Source organism: Danio aesculapii, chromosome 5 (assembly GCF_903798145.1).
Source record: "Danio aesculapii chromosome 5, fDanAes4.1, whole genome shotgun sequence".
Taxonomy (NCBI): domain Eukaryota; kingdom Metazoa; phylum Chordata; class Actinopteri; order Cypriniformes; family Danionidae; genus Danio; species Danio aesculapii.
This window is the reverse complement of record NC_079439.1, coordinates 39,242,239-39,265,879: the sequence shown is the minus strand read 5'-3', so window position 1 is coordinate 39,265,879 and position 23,641 is coordinate 39,242,239. Positions and strand designations below refer to the sequence as shown.

The window sequence follows — 23,641 nt, the reverse complement described above, 5'->3', positions numbered from 1 at the left end:
AAGCTTTAATGTGACATAAACCCTCATTTTAGCACAGGTCAATTACTATCATAGTTTCAAAAAAAGACAAGTACTTTAGAGTGTAAAGCTGTGAAGGAGAGTGGGGGAGAGGGAGAACTACTGCCTCTAACCACACAATTATTCTAACTGTGGTATAAGTGCATTAAAAACACTTCACCATTCACAACTGCATGCAATATATATATATTTATATTTATATATTATTTTGTGAGCTCACAATCCACTACAACAAACAGGTCATTTTATACCCATTCTAATTCACAAATAATTGCAACATGGTTTGTTGTCTGCAGTAACAATGTATGCTAATGTGGATAATAACTGAAACATTGTGCAGAAGCAACAACCACAAAATGGCAGCTTAATAGATTTGCTTTGGTTTACAATAAAAAAAGAAAGCTGTTAAAGTGAAGCAAGATCACTGAAGCAATTGCTGATGAGAGATCAGTAGTGCTGTTTTATCTTACTAAATACATTTTAAGGTTCTTTTATACTTTGTGCAGTCTCAACAAACAAACAAACAAACAAACAAACAAACAAACAAACAAACAAACAAACAAACAACTTAAAGCACCTTTGGTGTTTACCTGTTGCATGTGAAACCAAACCAAAAATCAAGAGTGTCGTTACCATCATTACAATGAGGACACAGGACATGGTCTATGTCACCAGTTCATTCATTCATTTTCCTTAGGCTTAGTCCTTTTATTTATCAGGCATCGCGACCGCGGAATGAACCACCAACTTATCCGGCATATGTTTTACGCAGCGGATGCCCTTCCAGCCGCAACCCAGCACTGGAATACACCCGTACACTCTCGCATTCACACACATACACTACTGCCAATTTAGTTTATTTAACTCACCTATTGCTCAGATCCTTGGACTGTGGGGGAAACTGGATCACTCGGAGAAAACCCACATGAACATGGGGAGAACATGAAACTCCACACAGAAATCCCAACTGACCCAGCCAGGGCTCAAACCAGCGACTTTGCTGTAAGGTGACAGTGGTAACCATTGAGCCACCGTGATGCCCCATGTTAAATTGCTTATTTCTCAGATTTAAACATTATTTGAAATATTTGGTATAATTATTCTTATTATTAATATATAATAAATAATAATATAATATAACAATATTATATAATAGCTTTAATATATAACATTGTTCTAGTGGGTTTTGGACAGTTTGTTGAAAAATTACAAAATGTGCTTTCATAGATTAATGACTGCTGAAAATGTCCTCTGATAATTCTGTAATCTTTTTGTCAGTCCATCAGTCTGATTGAGCGTGGCAACCCTTCTCGAAGCCTGGAGAATGTGTGCCGCTGGGCATTCGTCCAGCAGAAAGAGGATCCAGAGCACTCTGAGCATCACGACCATGCCATCTTTCTCACCCGCCAAGGCTTCGGCCCCACCGGCATGCAAGGTTTGACCTTTTGGTGCTTCATGCTTTCAAACACTTTGTCCTTGCTACATCCTATGACATTTTCCATACACAAAACCACAACCTAAATATTTTCAGACTGTGAAAAAGGTCAGTCTTTGTCTCATTTCATTAATACCTCCTACACAAGGTTTCTGTGAACATCTTATCAATGTTTTTAAGGAAATCCAGTCTTACAGAAAACTGTTCGGTGCATATGCTCCTCTTAAGACAGATTGTGGATGTGTGAAGTGGTTCACAGCAATGGAAAAGGATAGAAGTGAGATATGAAAGCGTACTTACATAAGCACATACGAAAAAAAAGAAAAGGATTTTGTTGTCTAAGGCTTAAGGCGCCCGCTGAAGCAGCAGTCCTCTCAGAGCATATCTCCTTCAGCACTGACAAAGTTCACGCAGTCCACATTTAACATCTATTCAACCTGACAAGAAAACCCAAGCTTTTTCCGGAGAAGAGCACTGATCTCAGCATGAAGTGTTTATGCTGTCACTGCTTCTCTCACATTTCCCCTTATCGTGCCACTGTATATACTCACGGTCCTTGTTAATCATCCGAGAAGAGCTCCTTGGCCTCTCCACAAGCTTCATAGCATTCGATGTCTGGCAGGGGAGATATTGAGCTAATCAGAGAAAATGCACTTTATTGGCTTATTGACATCATTTAAGAATGTCGCTTTGGAGCCGAGATCTTGACTGAAACACCTGACACATCCGTTTAGGTTTTTACCAAAGAATTGTTTCATTCATAACTATTCATGGAGTATGTGGTGGAAAAACAGTCAAAGTCCTTGTGGTCTATTATCAGTGACAGTATACTGCTTCCCGTTGAATATAGCACTGCAAGAATATTTTTTTTTTTGCATTCACACTTTTCTTTGCTTTCAAGCTGTGCTACTGCTTTGATTTATAATGCACTTTTTGTGCTAGTTGAGTTCTAGTTGAAAAACTTTAGTAAAAATTATCTTTTTTAGGCATGATCCACTCAAAAAGAGACACTCTTTTTTTATTTTTATTAAAAATGATACTGCACTAAATTTGGTTGAAAACATTCATGACCATTATTAAAGGTGCAGTAGGTGATCTGCCAAAATTCTAACTGGTTAGCATAATATGTTTGAAACACTGTCCATCCTCTGCCATCGAAAGCCACGCCTCCTGAACACGAACATTCGAACCATAGGAGCAGACAACCCACTAGTTCATGTCATTTGCCAGATAGAAAACTTTACAGTACTTTATAATACTACAATTCCAAATGAAAAACGGCATTATATCTAGCACGTTTTCAGTTGTGTAGCAAGCTAAACTTGTCATAATGTGCAGTATTTCATGCATGCAAGGATCTGGTCTCACTCTCTTATACGCTTTGTCCTAAATCCACTACTTTATGCTCAGTGGTAGGCCAGCAGCGTGCAGGAATAACACTTATTACTATGCCATACGTATATGCTATTTCTGACCGAATATTCAGAGTAGCATGGTAAACAATAAAGGGAGCGCACAGGTTATCACAGGTTATCAATGTTCAAAAATGAAGCAATGTAAATAAAAAAACAACTTCACCTCAGTAAAGCAGGCTAGGCGGAATAGCGCTATTTACTGATGTTTTGTTGTTAAACTAAATAAAAATCTATATTTTCGATGCTTTAAGAGGTCCCTTATGAAAATAGTTACATCAATCTTTCGTTAGGAAGATTTCAGTGGCTGAACACTTCCTTGCATATAACCCATTTGTAAAACAACACAATCTAAATCAGCTTTTTTAACATTACCTGTCTAAAAGAAATACTTCAGCTATGGGGTTGTCCTTCCTCCAGCGTGCAAAAGTAACTCCAATAATGGTTCAGCAGTGTTTGCTCTAGGATTTTTTTCCAGCTGTGGCGGGAGACTCTGTTGGGCCTTTTACACAGATCTACCAACTACCTGTGGCGTTATTTCATTGGCAAATGTCATGAGTGCAGTATTACAAGTCGAGATCGCATTCATGTAGTACGAGCATGCGATTTCCTCTGTTCGTGGACAAAACTTCTTGTGTGCACTCAAATAAACGCTGCTTAAATGCGATTTAGTGCGTTTATGGCCCAATCCCAATTCTATTTTTGTACCCCTTCCCCTTCCCCTTGGCCCTTAAAAGCGAGGGTGAAGGGGAAGGGCTTTACAATTTACCCCTAAGAATTGGGACAGCACTACAGCACCTGCGCACATCATCATATGTCATCGTGATCTTTTGCTTCATATGAGATCAGACGATCACGACTGCTATAGTTATTCCAGTTGCTATATTTTTTGGTATTTATCTTCAGGAAATCACTGAAGGCATATATTATGTTATCATAATGGTCTAATGTGTCAATAAGATCATAACTGTGCTGTGCAGTTACACCGTGGCCATATTCGTTTATGTAAACACACCAAAAACAACATAACCATTATAGCAGACACTGTAAAAAGCTCATTCCCAGCCACTAGTCATTACTGACAGGGTATGTGAGTGTCACCGAATATCAGAATGTTGTGGGACTGCTGTACAGGAGACATAATTATGAATTATAGATCGAGAAATTTTGCGGTTTTTATTTTAGCGTGTTTTTTAAAGCATGATGATAAAACATGAATGCGGTTATGAATATATTTAAAAAATATGTTTGTTTGTCGTAAAAAATCGTAATAATGATATTTATCCCTTCCCCTTATCCCTACGCCTTCAATCTAAAGAGAATTGGGACACCCCTACCCCTTCACGTGAACGCGCAAAATGAGGGGTAGGGGTAAGGGGAAGGGCTAAGGGGTAGAATTGGGATTGGGCCTATGCCTCCAACATTTATTAGATTTGCTAGGAATATTTATGAATGTCTCCAATAGACCTCCAGAGCGGCATTAATGCGTCCTGAAGTAAAGTGAAACGGCTATAAACTCCAGCAAGATAAAGTGATTGTATGCAGAGCCATAGACCTTTATCTATAAATAAAGTATAATTATAGAAACTCTGTTCGTCATACCTGAAAGCTGCGTTGTGTTTGCTAGCCTCACGCATCATGCACCTGTCAGTCATTCAGTCCGTCAGCACGTCACCTTAAAGAGTTAAACAAATAACGCACATCACTACTATGATTACAGAAAAGTTTGCACTGTTATAATTTACTTACCTTTTAATACGCTTTGGTGCGATTATAACCAGCTATTTAAAAAAACAACAACAACTGAATGTTTTGAATGAGAAGCTGTAATGTAATGTAATGTAATGTTTGTTTATACCGCTGTGACAGTCTCATGTGCACACGAACAGGCAGCGCTTGTGCACATTAATGCACGGCGCACGTGAACGGTCTAATGCCAAGTCTACATGAATGGCTGCAGATGTACAAATCTAGATTTGCTGACAGACAGTTTGGGCTGCTTATCAGAATTATCGGCTCAACAATATTCAATTGGATGAACATTTTTTAGTCTTATGCCTTACCCAGAATATAAAAATACATATAAATACGTTTAGAGCATTTACTTTAACCATTACTATTGTAATGTGAAGAGACTTTCAACCAGCACAACAAAACATGTTTCTGAAGACAATCACCTACTGCACCTTTAAAGTATGTTCTACACAGTTTGAGTAATATGAATGCATGGCTCCAGCCGTTATATGAGCATTGTAGCCCTTACTGAATAATTTAGAAGAATTTGAATCTTTAAATTCACATTTTAAACCTTAAATCGATCATGCAAAACTGTTATTACTATTTTCACAATTTTTAACACACTTTCAGATTAACATTTAAGAATGGTAGCACTAGTGTCTCCTACTGTTTTCAACACATGGTGGCATCAGCACCTGATTCGCTTGCACTAAATTATGTATATGTTGTCATCTGTAGGAATTGTAATAGCCTCATTGTTTATAAAATTGCACATAATGATAAAAACCTCACTACTTAAGCGAAAAGTATGGTTTCTATGCAATTTGCAATGTGAAACAGTAGCCTAATGACAGTTAGTAAATCCAAGAGCACAACTAATGTGACAAAAAAATGTAATTATATTACATTGCTTCTTAATGCTGTTTTGCACTTTTGGCACATTCAGCAATGTTTCTCAACGGACTGCCAATGATAGTCAATGGGAAATTGTTAGTGGCACCAGCACAAATTTGTCATGCCAAAAACAAAAAACAAACAACAACAAAAGCATTTAGTCACCATTTAGTCTGAGGCCATAGGGTTTATATATAAAACTCACTGAACAGACAGATGTATCAATGTTGTATCAGCTGATAAATATGTAAAGGAATCAAAAAAGGGCCAGAGATTCCTCCATAACTATAGAAGATTTGCTACAAAATCATGTTTCCAATGCCTGTAGGAAGTATAATATATACATTCATTCATTCATTTTCCTTCAGCTTTGTGCCTTTATTCATTAGGGGTTGCCACAGTGGAATGAACCACCAACTTATCCAGCAGCGGACATTTTACGCTGCGAAATGCCCTTTCATGCTGCAACCCAGTACTGAAAAATATAATATATACAAAATAATAATAATAATAATAATTATTATTATTATTATTATTATTATTACTATTATTATTATTATTATTATTATTATTATTATTATTATTATTCTGTAAGAACACATTCTATGACATCATGGCAGAAGAAAGCCCCATATGGGGGTGATTAAAATATGACAGTGTGTCCATTTTTTGGATGAAATGTGTAATAATTTAATAACTAACATTATTTACTGGATTAGTCGGGAAGGTCTCTAACTTTGCCTTTTGTTAAGTCATGTTTCAGTGTTTGGTTGATCAGAATGAATATTAGCACACGATAAAAAGTATACTACACTATTAAAAATATACATTAATTAGAAATTTCCATATTTTGTATTTAAGGAGTATTTATTTATTAGCAATTTTTCATATTTCCCCCCCCTGTTTATTTATGGTTTTGTATTGCATTGCGGGATCTTTCCTCCAACAACATACAGTGCTCAGCATAATTGAGTACACCCCATTTTAAAAATGAATATTTGTATCCATTTTTCAATGAATATAGGCAATGTATTTTGGTGCATTTAAACAAAACTGATTTATTAAACAGATATATTTATTAAAATAATACTTGACTCACTAAACATATTTAGAAATTGAAAGATAATACAGTTAAGTTCAAGCAAAATATTGCAAGCAAAAGATTACAACCGACAAAATTTCAATTAAATTTTCCATTTTTTTTTGCTTCTCTTAATTTTTCCTCTTTGTAAAATTTGTATTTAATATTTTTCTATAACATATAAATTTGGCTGTACTAGTTTTTGGACTGTTATTGTACCTTATTCTGTTAGACTAGCTCCAGATTTGGCTTCAGTACTGACTAATCTAATGGATATGCACAAATATAATACTGTATAGCTTCCTATTAAAAATATGAATTTAAAAGATAGATTTGTGAAGGGTGTACTTATATATGCTGAGCTCTGTATGATGTTGAAACGTTTGAAAACGTTGTGAAAGAAGTGACATTTTTAACAGATGACATGTTGTCTATATTGGTTATATACATTTTGGGACAAAAGCCTGGTAATAAACTGCCAGTACGTTTTGAATGTTTTACACACTTAATTATATATGTCTTGCATAATGTACTGTTTTAAACTTTTAACATGTCACTCTGTTAAGATGCTGAGTTGAATGTTTAAATTCAAAAGTCTGGTAATTAACAGATATCTTTTTTTACAGAGTATGGTGAATGTTATTGCACTTAAAACAAATTAAAACAAAATCCTTTTTGAACAACATATTACGTTACCTAAAAATTCAACCTATGCTCATTCTCAAACGTAGCCCTATGTGCATTTCTGGAGATCGCAAATTATGTAGCCAGAAGTACGTATGGCTGCATTTCATCTTTAAAATGAAAGCTATGGGGCAGTATGACGCTGTTCCTTTTCACACTAGCAGCTGACCACTTACCTCCGTATGGATGACTTTCCCGATGTTACCAGTTTGTCAAGTTAGCTCGTCATGTATGTGGGCAGACTAGAGATGCAGACAGGAGTTGACCGTGATGACAGGGCTCAAGTCCGGTGAAGAACGGTTCCAGAAAGCGGGTAAGACAAAAACAAAAGCAAAAAAAAAAATTAAATCAGCAAGTAAATAACAGGATGAGAATGTGGTAAAATCTGAAAATCTGGATTGCTTTTCAAAACACTGTCAGTTGCGTTTAAGAAAGGGGGTGGGCGCTGGTCAATAGGTGCTTTTTAAAACACTATTGGTTGGGTGGAAGGGGGAGTGTGAGGGGATTGGTCGGTTGGTCAGTCAGTCAGTTGACAGCGGCCTCTGGTGAATTTACGCATGAAGAGCAGGTGGGAATGGCACTCGCCAGAGAAATTTGAGATCTCAAATGCGTACATAGCGGCCTCTGGGGAATTTGCAAAAAAAAAAAAAAAACTGCAAGAAACATACCTCCTGGAATGTATTTCACGATTTCCAGAAATATATATCTGGCTACGTTTTCAGAATGAGCCTGGGTTGCAAAAAATGTATATGAAAATGCATTTACACATTACTTGTTTTTGATTGACACATTGTCAATTAGTTTAAGCCAGGGGTTTTCAAACTTTTAGGACACCCCCCCCCCCCCCCCCCCCCAAGTTTGGCAAATTTCACTCGCAACCCCCCCTCCCACGAGCCAAAATTATAATGCATGTGCAAACATCATTCACATATTACTTGCTGCGTTTAAAGTGCGTAGCATTAATTACACTGAAACTGTTTCTGTGAGGACAACATGGTTGGATTCCTCACACAACTCACCGTAAATCATCTTTCACTGTCAACAAGCGTGAGCCATAGCATACTTGCTTTTGATGTACATACATACAGAAAATGCTGCTTCACAAATCCATGTTCACAGAGCCCTGATGGTGTGGTTAGGTCGAACATTGAGTACATTAACATGGGCAACAATACTTTAATATGATTTTAATATGATTAAGACAATACTCTGATTAAGAGTCACCATGAAAACAGCGATTTTTAAAATTATTTTAATCCGACTAAAGTCATAACTGAACTAAACAGAAATGCAATTAAGACGTGGAGTATGAATATAGGCCTATTAGTGGCATTATTGAAGTAACCACCTCAATCAAACTATTACCATCATGTAGGACTTACATCCTACTCTTACATAAAATCACTTCACGTAAACACCTTAATTATATTATTGTGTATTAAGGCAAATAACTAGATTACAGATGTCCATATAAGCGTAGTCAGTAGTGTCTTCAAAGTTAGTGAAATATCCAGATGGGCATCCTACTGATTTGATTTAGAAGGGCACTTTTTTGTCAGAAGGCTCACCGGTTTGACTTTCATTCATTCATTTAAAAAAGCACCTGCTCCATTTTATTTGCATATATTTTACTCGAACGCATAAACTCTACATGTGCCTGATAGTTAGATGTGGAGCTTACATTAATCAGATTCACTCTAGTGAGCACATAAAATTCATCATCATAATTTACTGGAGTATACGCCTCAATTTCTCGCGCCTCCCTTAATAGGTGTGGGGCGCACCCCAGTTTGGCAGTTTGAAAACCCCTGGTTTAAGCAGTTGCATAGTTCACTGTATTACACCTACAACAAAGTGGCTATCTTTGTCCTACACAACAAAACATGATGTACTGAGAGATGGTAGGTTGACATTGTTTTGGCACTTTCTGACACCTTTGGATGAAGTACATTTGCTTCCCTCCCTCTCTAATCCTCTTTCAAATATGAATTTGAATCGTTAGTAAAACAGGCCATTTAATTTCATACAAAAGAGAAGGAAATAACTCAGAGTTGTCAGCATCACTCAACTCAAAGCATTATAATTACACCAAGCAGCAAACTGTCAGAATGCAGAATCACTGGGCAAGTTATGACAGAATAAATAAACCCTAATAACTCTTTCATCCTCTCTGTCTGTCTCTGTCACTCACTCACTCTCAGGATATGCCCCTGTCACCGGGATGTGCCACCCTGTCCGCAGCTGCACCCTCAATCATGAAGACGGCTTCTCTTCTGCTTTTGTTGTAGCCCATGAGACAGGACATGTGTAGGTTTTTAAACATAACCAGGTTCTTTTCAGGCTTTATACACTGACGTTAGCTCTTAAAAAGTGTTTTATGTTGGTACACTCTGTTCCATGCTTGTGGTTTTGAATTTTAATTCAAAATAGATTTGGTTCGGGTTGTAAACCTTACTGAATACATGTTTTCAGATAAATTGTCATGGCCAATATGCTGCACTTTAAACACTCAAGGTGAGGCCACTATTCAGAGAAATAAAACGAGACCACAAAATGTGGATGTCTCATATGAGTGTACTTGCACATCTTTTGAAGATGTGATAAAGAGAAAGACGTCAGGATACGTGATAGATAATACTTTGTACTTACTATCCTACTTAATATAAACTCACACTCAAAACATCTTTTAAGCAAATTTTTGATCTCATGCTTAGAATCAGCATTCAGTCTTGCTTCTGAAAACAAAAGGGTTTTATAAAAAAAAAAAAAAAACTTACCACCTACACCTAGATAAGCCGTGGAGTCAACCTCCTTATCTTCTTCTCAGTATTGAAACTATTGTCCAGGACTTTACCCTTTGCAACTCTCTTTCAAATGCTTCAGTGTGCACATGACAAAAGCTGGTAAACCATTTTTATTCTGTATCTGGCCACCGTCCTGCTGACAGACATCCATTCAGTTTGGTATTAGCACTGACAGAAATAACATTTGATTTAATTCAAAGCGAGATGTCAGGACCTCTGAGATTGTAATTTTCTGGCTAGCAGCCACAAAGAATTGATTTCCTCTTAAGCCTTTGTGCTTCCTGTTTCCATAGTAGTCCCTGCACAAACTTCAGCATCTGTTTGACATTTGTAATGTAAGAATAGGTGTTATTATTAGATTAATTATACTGTGATTATATATTATTAGTGCTAGTTATATTTAAATACAGACAATTGCAGACCTACAAACGCTTAAAAGTTTGGGGTAACGAAAATTTGAAAGATGTGAATAAATTTATAAGCAAGCTCCTTTGTTCATTTATTCATTTATTCATTCATTCATTTATTCATTCATTCATTCGTTCGTTCGTTCGTTCGATCATTCATTCATTCATTCGTTTATTCATTCATTCGTTCATTCATTCATTCATTCATTCATTCATTCATTCATTTTCTTTTGGACTTAGTTTGTTTATTAATCTGGGGTTGCCACAGCGGAATGGACCGCCAACTTATCCAGCATATGTTATACGCAGCGGATACCCTTTCATCTGCTACCCATCACTGGGAAACAAGATTCCATCATTTATTATTATTTTTATTACAAGCAAATTAAGCAAAACACAATGTTTTCATCATTAATAATACTATGAAATTTTTGCCGAGCGCTAAATCAATATTTCAGAATTATATCTGAAGGATCATGTAACTCTAAAGACTGCAGTAATTAATCTGAAAATTTAATTTGGATACACAGGAATAAATCACATTATACAGTTGAAGTCAGATTTATTAGCCCCCCATTGACATTTTTTCCCTCTTTTAAATATTTCCCCAATGATGATTAACAGAGAAAGGAATTAAAAAAAAAGCATTTTAAGGACAAAATTATTAGCCCCTTTAAGCTGTATATATTTTTGATAGTCTACAGAACAAACCATCAGTATACAATAGCATGCTTAATTACCTTAACCTGCCTAGTTAACCTAATTAACCTAGTCAAGCCTTTAAATGTCACTTTAAGCTGTATAGAAGTGTCTTAAATTATCTAGTCAAATAATATTTACTGTCTTCATGGCAAAGATAAAATAAATCAGTTATTAGAAATGAGTTATTAAAACTAATAGGTTTAGAAATGTGTTGAAAAAATCTTCTCTCCGTTAAACAGGAAAGTGGGGAAAAAATTAACGGGGCTAATAATTCAGGTGGGGCTAATAATTCTGACTTCTACTGTATATGTTAATTTATAATAATATTTTATTACATTTTATTGTATTGAAATGGTATATTCTGAATTCTCTGTTTAGATGCTTAAAAGTTCTAATTATTTATTTTATTATTTATATAGTATTTAATCATCAATATTGTTTGATATTTACAGTGATACAAATGGGGAGCAGGGCTTGATCCAATTAGATGTTTGTGTTGGTGGGTCTACTGCCTACATAAATAACCAAAATGACCGACAAAATGTCACAGCTAGTTAGGCCAAATAGTCAGATTAAAATCAGTCATAGCTTCAATTACTTTGTTGTCTCTCGCTCGGTTGATTCACAGTGTGCTTTTGCAATTTTATATCCAATACTAATCTTGGAAGGTGCTGGAGGTTCATCCCCATGTAGCTATAACTATGCTAATTGGGGTGGAAAATAGTACTTCTGGCCATTGCTGCATGTAAATGTTCCTGCTTACCATAATCCTGCTTTTGTCTGTAGATTGGGAATGGAGCATGACGGCCAGGGCAACCGCTGCGGTGACGAAACAGCCATGGGAAGTGTGATGGCCCCTCTGGTGCAAGCAGCTTTCCACCGCTACCATTGGTCCATGTGCAGTGGGCAAGAGCTGAAGAGATACATTCAGTGAGTTCACACATCTCTCTCTTCTCACATCTCGCCGTGTTTTATCTAGAAACTGGTAAGCCTTCAACTTATGTGCATATTTTGAATGGAAATATTGCTCTTCACAGATTTGCTTTTGATAAGTATTCCTCATATGCCACTTGAGCCTGTGTTTTGACTGGGGCTCGGCTTTGTATAATGTCACCTCGAGTTCAGTCGACTGTTTGTTTACCTGAATTAGAGTCACCAATAGGTCATTTGCAGAGAGAGAGAGTAGAAGCTTGAGATCAAAGGGCTTTAATTTAACTGGTCAATAGATTGATGTGATATCCGACAGTTTACAGACAACACGGCTGACAGGGATTAACTCTAAACCAACCCGTAATTGCTGCTTTAGCCTTGATGATAACGACGTTTCTTCATAGCTCCAGCAGCATATTAATGAATCACATCTTGTAGGGGTTTTGTTTTTGCAAAGTAAGTACTTACAAAGGTGTTTAAGATCCGATTAATGTCTGTTTTGATTCTGAACCTTCTTTGAAGTGATGATTTAGAAACAATGCAGCATATCAAAAGACATAACAGCTTCATCTGCATGGGAGCTTTTACAGAAACAACAACAACAACATAAAAATGCCATTCACGGTTTGTTTTACAGGCTGATGCTTTGTTCTGCACCTGGGATACTTTGAAGTTATTGTTAGAAAGTGAATTATGTGAAAAGCACTGTTTTTTTCATTCATATAAGCATTTTCCAGACACTTCACATGCAAATACAAAGTTTGTCATTTGCACACTGTCATGGCATCCAAACAAGAACCTGTTTTCTTTGTGGTTCATAACAAAATAATTAGAATTTTCCCCCATACTCCTCATATAATAATAATAATAATACTACTAATACTACTACTACTACTACTACTACTACTACTACTACTACTACTACTACTACTACTACTACTACTACTACTACTACTACTAATAATAATAATAATAATAATAGGGCAGTGCAGTGGTGCAGTGGGTAGTGCTGTCGCCTCACTGCAAGAAGGTCACTGGTTCGAGCCTCGACTGAGTCAGTTGGCATTTCTGTGTGGAGTTTGCACATGGGTTTCCTCCGGATGCTCCGGTTTCAGTCCAAAGACATGCACTTTAGGTGAATTGGGTAAGCTAAATTGTTCATAGTGTATGTGTGTGAATGGGAGTGTATGGGTGTTGCCCCGTGATGGGTTGTTGCTGAAAGGGCATCCGTTGTGTAAAACATATACTGGATAAGTTAGCGGTTCGTTCCGCTGTGGTGACCCCGGATTAATAAAGGGACTAAGCCAAAAAGAAAATGAATGAATGAATAATAATAATAATAATAATAATAATAATAATAATAATAATAATAATAAGAGGACCTCGGTTTAAGGAAGTATGCTCAGTGGCGATTCTAGTTTAAATGGCACCCTGGGCGAACCACCCCATATACAACCCCCGACCCCCCCTTTGTGAGTCTGAAATTGTATTTATAATGGTCTTAAAATGTCTTAAAAAGTCATAAATTTAACTTAATGAAATCCGCAGAAAGCCTGTATAAAGGAGACACTATGTGGTTGACTTTTTATTACGCCCATTGGAACTCATGTAATTGTCTCAAATAGGCAATTCAGACAGCATACAAACAAACTGAAATTTTACTAATATTTCCACACATCTGGAACTTTCTTGCCTTTTTTGCTGCAAAATTGTCAGTTATATAACGTCATATAGCTCATTAAAGTTAAACTTAACCCAGGGTCATGGCTAGACATAAAGCTCTACTGGAGCACGGCAACCATACCCCCCCCCCCCACCCACCCACCACCATCAAACATTACTTAGTCAAAATAAGATCATCATCATCATCATATTTTATAAACTTTTGTTTTTCAACTAGCAAAACTTGCTGCTAGCAGAGACCTCTGCATAAAAGGATGTTACTCTGGTTTCACAGTGGATAAGCGTAAGATATTTTATCAGCGTGCATGTACATAACCAGAAATCACACTGGGAGCAGGAGCAGTGCATCAGTATCAAGCAGGAATGGCATGTGTGAGGCGCGTGGGAATGGTTTTCTGCGTGCATACGTCAGTTTGCTTTCAGCAGCGTTATTTCAGTTGCACATAGAGAATAACAAATTTGCAGATGCAAAAGACGCCAAATGTAAATGTCCCCTAACGTCTTTATTTTGGGATTACCACTCTAAATTATTACACTTGCATAAAGTAAATCAAATCTCAAGCTTTTATTCGGCCACGGCTGATTTTTACTGGGGCACTTCGGCCCCAGCAAGATGCTGCCCTGGGTGATCTCTCCAATTGCCCAGGGGTGATTGTATGGCTTCGTATTGCTACAGCATAGCTTCCCCTTCACTATACTGGGGCATTAGAATCCACACAGAGCATAAGGTGAGCACACCCTGCTGGCCTCACTTGCACAACCTCCAGCAGCAGTTTCCCATGTGGTCTCCCATCCACGTACTAACTAATCGCAGCCCTGCTTAACTTCAGTGGGTGACCATGTGAGAGCTGATGGGAAAAAACACGTCACAGAATCAGAGTTTCAAGTGATCTGTCTCTTTAAGAAAAGATCAAGACAAAGAAAAAAAAATCTGTAATTATTGAGATGGCGTGGTCCAACAGCAAAAAGATCCCATTTGAGATTTGTTATGCACAGTAAAGTTGGGGCTAAAGGTTCTGGGCTGTATTTCTGTAATAAACCTTTCAATTTGAGGTCATTTATTCATTTTAGCTCTCGTTGATTCATTCAATCAGTTCTGAAGACATCCAGTGCTACTTAAGCGTTTTTGAATTTATATACTTCTCTGAGTCCAGGGTTAATCCAATCATGGTCAAGGACTGATGGGATGTAAATTACCCATGAATCTTTTCAACTCGCTGCAGCAAATATAAATGAGGTGTTGATCAGCTCTTTATGACAGGAAAAGCCTTTTCACCATTGTCTATTGAGTTTCAAGTGGTCACTGTTCTCTCTAGCTTCTGAGCCGCATATAATGAATGCGTTTTCCTCTATGCACACAAAACAAATTGATTTGTTTTTGAGAAGGAAATGGGACATGTCTGTGCTTACCAATACAACTGATGAATGTGCATTTTTTGTCAATTATAAATAACAACGATTCTCTCATCAACTTCAACATGCACAGTGCTCCTGAAAAAATGCAGATGATCAAGAAAATTCTGATAATGAAAGGCTTCGCTTTTTACCAGAAAATTTTGAGCAGATCATCACTGACCCCAATTTAATTGGTAAAGTATATCTGTGATGAGCCTTTTTGAAGTTCAAAATCTTTGTAGTTTGAAAGTTTGAAAGCACTTTCTTTGCAAGTCCTGGCCTCATTGTAATTTTTATCTTAAACATTTATTGTTAATAATTAATTTCATGGATATTAAATAATGTTTCTTTTTTTCTTATGGTCTCCACTTAAATGATATGAATCATATGACACATCTAAAATATTTCAAGTTCTATTTTATTGCATCATACTGTCCACTTTAGGCTCATTGGTCGCAGCTGAACTTTAGAAGTGGCTTCGTTCATTAAACATGGCTAATATTGGGTTTACTTTAACAGCTGTACTAACTGTTTTCTGTTTGTTTTTCACAGTTCATATGACTGCCTGCTGGATGACCCCTTCAAACATGACTGGCCGCAGCTCCCTGAACTTCCCGGCATCAATTACTCCATGGATGAGCAGTGCCGTTTCGATTTTGGAGTTGGATACAAAATCTGTACTTCAGTGAGTGTAGCTAGAGGCTATATTCTCCCTTGACAGAACTGATAAATGTCAGTCATTAAACCAAGCAAATCTTAATATTTTGTTTTTTAACGAATGACTTATTGAGATCTCCGTCAATGGTCTTTAATCTTGACATATTTTTGAACTATTTCTATGCCACATTTCACTTCTGAATAATAATGTGTATATATAATTTTACACATTTTCACTATACAAACATGTAGAGTCAATTTAATTTTAAGGTCAATATTATTAGCCTCCTTAGAGCAAGGTTTTTTTTTGTTTTGACTGTCTACAGAACATACCATTGCTATACAATAACTTGCCTAATTACCTTAACTTGCATAGTTAACCTAATTAACCTAGTTAAGCCGTTAAATATCACTTTAAGCTGAATATTAGTGTCTTGAAAAATATCTAGTAAAATATTATTTACTGTCATCATGGCAAAGATAAAATAAATCAGATATTAGAAATTAGCTATTAAAACTTATGATTAGAAATGTGTTGAAAAAAATGTCTATTCGTTTAACAGAAATTGGGGGAAAAATATACAGGGGGCTAATAATTCAGGAGGACTAATAATTCTGACTTCAACTGTATATTTTTAACTTTTTCACACCACTGTGTATATAGAGAGAGTTCAAAAGCAGAAACATCAACGGATGTGGCTACTGAGAATGTGCAAGTGAATGAACGTGACCACACGCAATGCTGCAGTACTGCGCGGTACAGCACAAAATGGTCTAACACAAGAAAGACATGACCAGTTGGCGGCAGTTATGTAACATAGTGAATATACCGAATTGATATTACTGTAGCAGCGCACACATAGAGAAGCAAAGGAAATTAAATAGGCTAATCATGATCGTCTCATCAATAGTATCGAGTTTTTTTATGATGGTTTGTTCGCTAAAAACGAAATGTTGTGGATCAACTAACAATCACGATCTAAAAACGTAGCTTTGACGAGCCTCCAACGTAAATGATGCTAGGGGTTTGAATGATATTTATTTTTGAAGCATAAAAATAAATGCCTCAATAAAAATATAATAAAAACAATTTCACAGTGAGTAAATTAACTCCAGCAATTTCATTTCTGTTCAGTTTTGTGTTTTCAAAATGGCAATGTTCTCATTCAAATTTATGTTTTTTAAAAACTGCATTGGCCCGACAATAGAAAAGTGATTGTTCCTTGCGCCACCTGTTGGATATTGCGTAAAGTACAAAAATGTTTTTTTTTTATGAAAAGGCGGCCTTTACTGCTGCAGCACAGAGCGCGACTGCATGTGACAAATTGCACCACTGTGCGTGAAGAAACCATCTGAAAGTTTCTTCTAAAATTAGTGTTTTCCCAGGCTCTTATAATAGGTTTAGTAATTTCACTTTTATGGCAAAAAAATATGTTATTTACATTGCTTTTAACAAGGGCGACGCAGTGGCGCAGTAGGTGGTGCTGTCGCCGCACAGCAAGAAGGTCGCTGGTTCGAGCCTCGGCTGGGTCAGTTGGCGTTTCTATGTGGAGTTTGCATGTTCTCCCTGCATTCGTGTGGGTGCTCCGGTTTCCCCCACAGTCCAAAGACATGCGGTACAGGTGAATTGGGAAGGCTAAATTGTTGATAGTGTGTAAGTGTGAATGAATGTGTATGGATGTTTCCCAGGGATGGGTTGCAGCTGAAAGGGCATCCACTGCGTAAAACATATGCTGGATAAGTTGGCGGTTCATTCTGCTGTGGCGACCCAGATTAATAAAGAGACTAAGCCGAAAAGAAAATGAATGAATGAACATTGCTTTTAACATGAAATAACGGAACATAAGAGAAAATTTCCAGATTTTTGCAGCTTAACTCTTTATATATTCAGTATTAGTATCTGGCCTTTGAATTTTAGAATGTTTTGAACAATTGAATAACTCCTCCAAAACCTCAACGCTACATACTTTCTAGTGTGAAATGAATGGTTGCTGCAAAGTACAAATCACAGGTACAGTGTCAAGTAAACGAGCCTCACACCTGATTTATGGCCTGACACTGAGACGCAGCAGATGGCAAGATGTTTGGCATTCTGTCATCAAAGGCTGTAACACTAGTAAACAAGACCAGCATGCTGTGATCCTTCCTCTCAACCTTACCGCCATGCCTAAACAATATGTGCCAAGCTGTGCGCCACAGCCCTGGATAAACTCACATCCCAATCAAATGTTCTAGTCCTGCTTTAAACAGTTGGCTCTCTGAAGACTTGAATAAAAGGGGCCCTTCTGTCATTGCCATTGATAGACAACAATTAGATTATAGTAGGCTTGTAAACAAAATGTTTGTCATAAACTATTTGTTGGTTCTCGCATTTGTAGTGTGACATTTTAATTAGCTCTCTGAGGAGTTTCTGGTAAAGAAAGTTATTTTGCAGCAATTCTTTTTCATCTGTTATTCTATAACGTGCAGCTGAATGTTGAATGTTTAATAAGCACATTACTATGAAAGAGCTACATTTGACATTCATGAAATTCATCAGTTTTTTTTTTTTTTTTCTTATTTCAAACTCATACAGGGTTCTGTGGAGCGCAAATTATTGAAAAAAGATTGAATGTTTGTTCTGAATGTATTTTTTTTGCAATTAGGCTGCTAACTAAGTCCTCGAAGCTTCTAAAAGGATGAAAACATGAAAAAAAAGGCTTTTCTTATACTTAAGCTTAGTGCTCAAATCTGATTTTTTCTCAGCTCTGATTTTTTTGCATAGCTTTTTACATTGTTGTTATAAATGTGGCCAATATCAGATTTGCAGTGTGAACCAATCCTGTTCCTAAACTGACCCACATGCGAAAAAGTACAATTACGGAGAGCACAGAATGTCTAATTATGCACACGTGTATACTGTATGAAGTAAGCACAGTGTCAGATTACGTTTAATATGATTATTACCCTTTTCACAGACAACTGTGGTGTATTTTATGAACTGTAAAGGGTTGTTCTGCTACTGCTAATCTGTATTTAATCATTTAAACTTACAATAAGTCACTTGTGATTGAAAACCCTGACAATTTGTGATTTATGACAACCGCGGGGCGCGTCTTACTAACCACTGGTTAAGTGAACTCATCAAGGGTTAATGAGCAGCCGCAGACTGAATTGTGAAGGCGGAGTTGGTTTATTTCCGTTTGCATTATTTCATTTTACTGCGGTATAAACAACAACGTGCCCCAATTGTTAACCAGATTGGTTAACAAGCACCAGTTTTGACTTCAAAATTTAAAAAAAAAGAACAACCAACTTTCTGTGGTAAAGTAATCGCCCTGTGTGCCATTCTACTATGCTGCTGAGAAGAAGATGATGTTTCCAGCACAGAATGATGACGCATGTCGCCCAAAGATTATGTAAATGTCACATGAAATCCTACAGTATATAGCCGTTCACACTGTGGCCGGATTGCAAAACATCAGATCTGTGTCTGATTTAATACTAAACATGAAAGTGCCACAAATCAGAACTGAAACGACCAGATTCCATGTGGTTTGGGCTGTTCACACTGTCATTACCTGAGTCACATGTGGGCAAAAAAATCAGATTTGAGCCACAACTGGTTGCAGTGTGAACATAGCTTTAGGTCTTTTATTTTGTTTTTAGACAACAATTTTTTGCATGTCTAGAAAATGCACATTGATTTAAGAATTTTTTGATATTTAGACTAGAAATAAGACATAAAATGTATTAAGAAAAGCAATTTTTGCAATGTAAACACCCTAATACTGTAATAAAAAGTTACAAAATTATAAAAACTATGCTACAATTATTTTTTAAAGCCAAACAAAGAATTGGTTTAAGGTGAAAGGCACATGAATCATACCTAATCACTTTCATTTAATTTCATGCCAACTTTAATAACATGAAAAAGAATTATCTGGCAATTGAAATTGGATTTTGTACAATGTGGTGCACAAAAGTGATATAAAGCTCTGAGCCAGCGACAAAGCTAAAAACAAGTGATATGCTTTAGTTCAGCTTCTTGCCAAGGGGCTTGTTAGGGGCTTTGAATTGAAGTTCATTTTACAGAAACAGTCCTTCCCATCTATGCCTCTAACATAGCGCTGTTTCTCCCCTGGGCATATCCGTCCAGTTATTAAGCATACGTCTGAGACTTCCTACTTGACATGGCATTGCAAATAAGCAGCACTGTTTTTGGCAAAGCCAAAGCTCAGAGATGAACCTTGTATTTCAGCTGTCATCCATTAGTTTCGTCTCTGAATCTTGTGTTCCAGGCTGTCATTTTAATTATTTGTTTACGTCTTTCTTATTTATTTGTTTACTTTTGGCTTTAAATATATATTCTGCAGTTCCCAGTGTGTTCCAGTAAAATGTGTGTGCCACATTCTCCTGCTGTGCTTGATGAATAGAGAAAGCTGTGCACAGTAGTCCAGCTGTGTATCAGCCTCGCGTGGACAACATTGTCATTTATGAAATTATGCCTTCTGATTCACATTCATTTTTCATTATCAACCCCCCAAATGTAGTGATAAATAACTGCTACCCATTTACATTTGAAAATAAACATAATCAGGTTAATTGTGAGCAGTGGTCATGAACATTGCATTGTGATGTTTGCATCTATTGTGCTTTATACCTAAAAACAAAGGTGGAGGAAACCACAGCTGACGTGAATTAAATGGCATTTCAGTCATCGTTAATTCACCCTCAATTCAGTCTAAGCCTGGATGGCTTTCTTTTATCTGCAATATCTTGAAAAAGGTTGGTGAGAAAACAGTTTGAGTTTCAAAGTATTGACGTAAAATACTATTGATGTTGATTGGAATCCTAGCTGTTGGCCTATCAACATTATTAATTTTTATTCAAATCAACCAACCAACCAACCAATCAGTCAACCAATCAGTCAATCAATCAATCAACCAATCCATCAATGAATCTTTTAGGATGACAACAATTAGAATTGGTACACAGATTCAGTTTTATCTGCAATTCTCTTTTATTTGCAATACCTTAAAAAAGGTTGGCGAGCGAACAGTTTAAGTTTCAAAGTATTGACACAAAATACAATTGACGTTGATTGAAATTCAAGCTGTTGTCCTATCAACATTATAAATTTTTATTCAAATCAATCAACCAACCAATAAACCAACCAATCAACCAATCAGTCGATCAATCAATCAATCAGTCAATCAATCAATCAATCTTTTAGGATGACAACAATTAGGATTGGTACATTCAGTTAAGTCTCGTTAAGCTGAATAAATCAACCAGAAAATCCAATTCTTTTTAATGCATTTATTTTTTCCAAAAAATGGGAGTGAATTATTGATGCACACTTATTTATTCTTCCGGGCTGAACATAATATGCTGATTTTGTTGTGCAATCTCACTAGATTCAGATGGCACTGTCGGCTGATAGTAACATTACTAAAGTGTTATTAGAAATACACAGAAAATTTCCTGGATGTCTAGCAGTGGCACTGGCAACCTCTAGAGGGAAAATCAATTCTCTCTCTCTCATCAGCCCACCCATCACCCCCCCCCCCCCCCACACACACACACACACTGCCATCTCTCTCTCTCTCTCTCTCTCTCTCTTTCTCTCTCTATTTTTATATCTGTCTTTTTTATTAAATCAGAGCTTGAGCACGTTCCTAAGAGGAAAAAGATTGTCAGGGCTTATCTCTGCTGGAATTGTTGCTCAGCCAAAAAAAGTTCAAAATTCCTTTAAATTTGTCTCGCCATTTAATTCCCTCCAACACTCACTTTTAAAATGCCAAGCATCCAACCATTGCCACTTTCCTCTCTCTTCAGTTCCGCACATTTGATCCATGCAAGCAGCTGTGGTGCAGTCATCCAGATAACCCCTACTTCTGCAAGACCAAGAAGGGACCTCCGTTGGATGGGACCGAATGTGCACCTGGCAAGGTAATTTCGAGTGTCTGCCTGTTTCTGTGCCCGTTTTGTCTGGTTGTTCCCAATTTAAAGCTGTCTCACCTCTTTCCCTCTTAGTGGTGCTATAAAGGTCACTGTATGTGGAAGAATGCCAACCAAGTGAAGCAAGATGGAACCTGGGGTTCCTGGAGCAAGTATGGCTCCTGTTCTCGCTCCTGTGGGATGGGTGTTCGCTTCAGAACGCGCCAGTGCAACAACCCTGTGTAGGTTATACACCGCATTCACAGTCAGGATTGCAAGGAACACTTACTAGTAGACACTAGGGATGCTCCGATTGATCGGCATCGGCCGATAGTCACATTTAATGACTCGATCGGTACTCGCTAATCTGGCCAATCTCATAAAACCATCACAAGTGTTTGTTTATGAGTTTACAAGAAGAGGAGATGCACGTGCACATCCGTACATCAGCAGCTACAACATGCAAGGAGATAAATGATGCATGGGGTGCGAGCGATCGCTGCATGTCACTATAGCTAAAATAAATACAGATGTGGTGCGAACCCCGTTTATACAGTTTATTGGTGCGACTTACGCAAGTGACGGTCTCTTTGTTGCATTCATTGTATATCAAGTGTTTTGAGATGACATGAGCGAAGTGATCGCCCCATCTATCGTCCAACCTTATGATCTCTCCCAGAAGCTCTGCCAGTCTCCCACAAATTCATAGTGGCTCAGCGAATTCAATATAATACCCCAGAAATTATAGCAATGAGAGTGAATTAGCAAGAGAACAGATCGCAATTGGCAGTGATGTTCTAAGCATTACAGATGTTAGAATAAATAAATAGATCAGTAAAGATATTTCAGGTGCAAATCCCCCTCTCTCTTGTAGATCGATTGACCTGCTGTGGGGTTCTCTGGAGCTGCGGTCATTGTGCTGCTATCAATAATTGGAGATAAGCAAAATTTGGGAATGGCTTTCCATGTGTTTAGCCCCTTTTACATATAAGAGCTGAAAGTTCTATATTTTTGACAATATTGTGAGTTCACAAAAAAAATACATAACTCGTAATATACTTATTGCAATAAACAGTAGTTTTTAATAGATCTATTTCCTGCTTCTGACCATGCTATATCCACTCTAAATTGTCATAAGAAATGATCATATGCAACATCCTTCATTTATTCTTAGTTAAGGAGAAATCTCCACTTCATTAGGCCTATTATACTTAGAGGGAAAATGTGCTTTATGCAATGGCACAGTTATTTAAAGCTTGAAGCATCAGAATCTGTACTCGGTATCAGCTGATCACCATGACAAGAAATCAGTACTCAGTAAAAATCCTGATCGGAGCATCCCTAGTAAACACTTTCCATAATCAGATGCAGTCATCATATGGATGACTGCAATTTCATGGAAATGAAAAGGGCTAACTGTCTAGAAATAAAGCATGTGGCATGAACATTATTGATTGTATCCATTGAAAAGCTTTCAATCACATACTTTGAGTTCTTCAGTAAGATTATCATTTCCTTTATCTGAGGGATGTTTTAAAAACTGAAATGTCTGAACATATATAACATCTGATTTTGACCTGATCAAATATCTAATAGTGATAGAGATTTTCTAAAAGAGTGTAATGATCTGATTACCTGTTTACACTCCTGAATATTTTTTATCGAGAAACAGAACGTTTTTAACAGTGGCTGCCATTTTTATCATAACTGTATAATCTTCTTTTCAAATGCAAAAGGTTTTACACCAGGCAAGCGGATGCTTTTTAATTAGCAATCATGATTTAAAAACACGAGAAGCAAAGAGCTAAGAATTTAGCTTTTTTAATGCTAGATCATTAGTGTGGAAGTTGTGAGAAGTGATATTTGAGGACCTGTTAAAC

At 36.9% G+C, this 23,641-nt stretch overlaps 1 protein-coding gene across 2 annotated transcripts in view; it reads left to right on the top strand.

Annotated features, from left to right (window-relative positions):
- Window positions 1-23,641, top strand: part of adamts3 (ADAM metallopeptidase with thrombospondin type 1 motif, 3) — a 200,136-nt gene that overhangs the window by 92,246 nt on the left and 84,249 nt on the right. For both annotated transcript variants that reach the window (XM_056458158.1, XM_056458157.1), the window contains exons 7-12: window positions 1,297-1,453; window positions 9,463-9,568; window positions 11,961-12,104; window positions 15,735-15,867; window positions 21,660-21,773; window positions 21,858-22,003. In XM_056458158.1, the coding sequence (XP_056314133.1) occupies window positions 1,297-1,453; window positions 9,463-9,568; window positions 11,961-12,104; window positions 15,735-15,867; window positions 21,660-21,773; window positions 21,858-22,003 (800 nt within the window). The remainder of the gene's footprint in view (window positions 1-1,296; window positions 1,454-9,462; window positions 9,569-11,960; window positions 12,105-15,734; window positions 15,868-21,659; window positions 21,774-21,857; window positions 22,004-23,641) is intronic.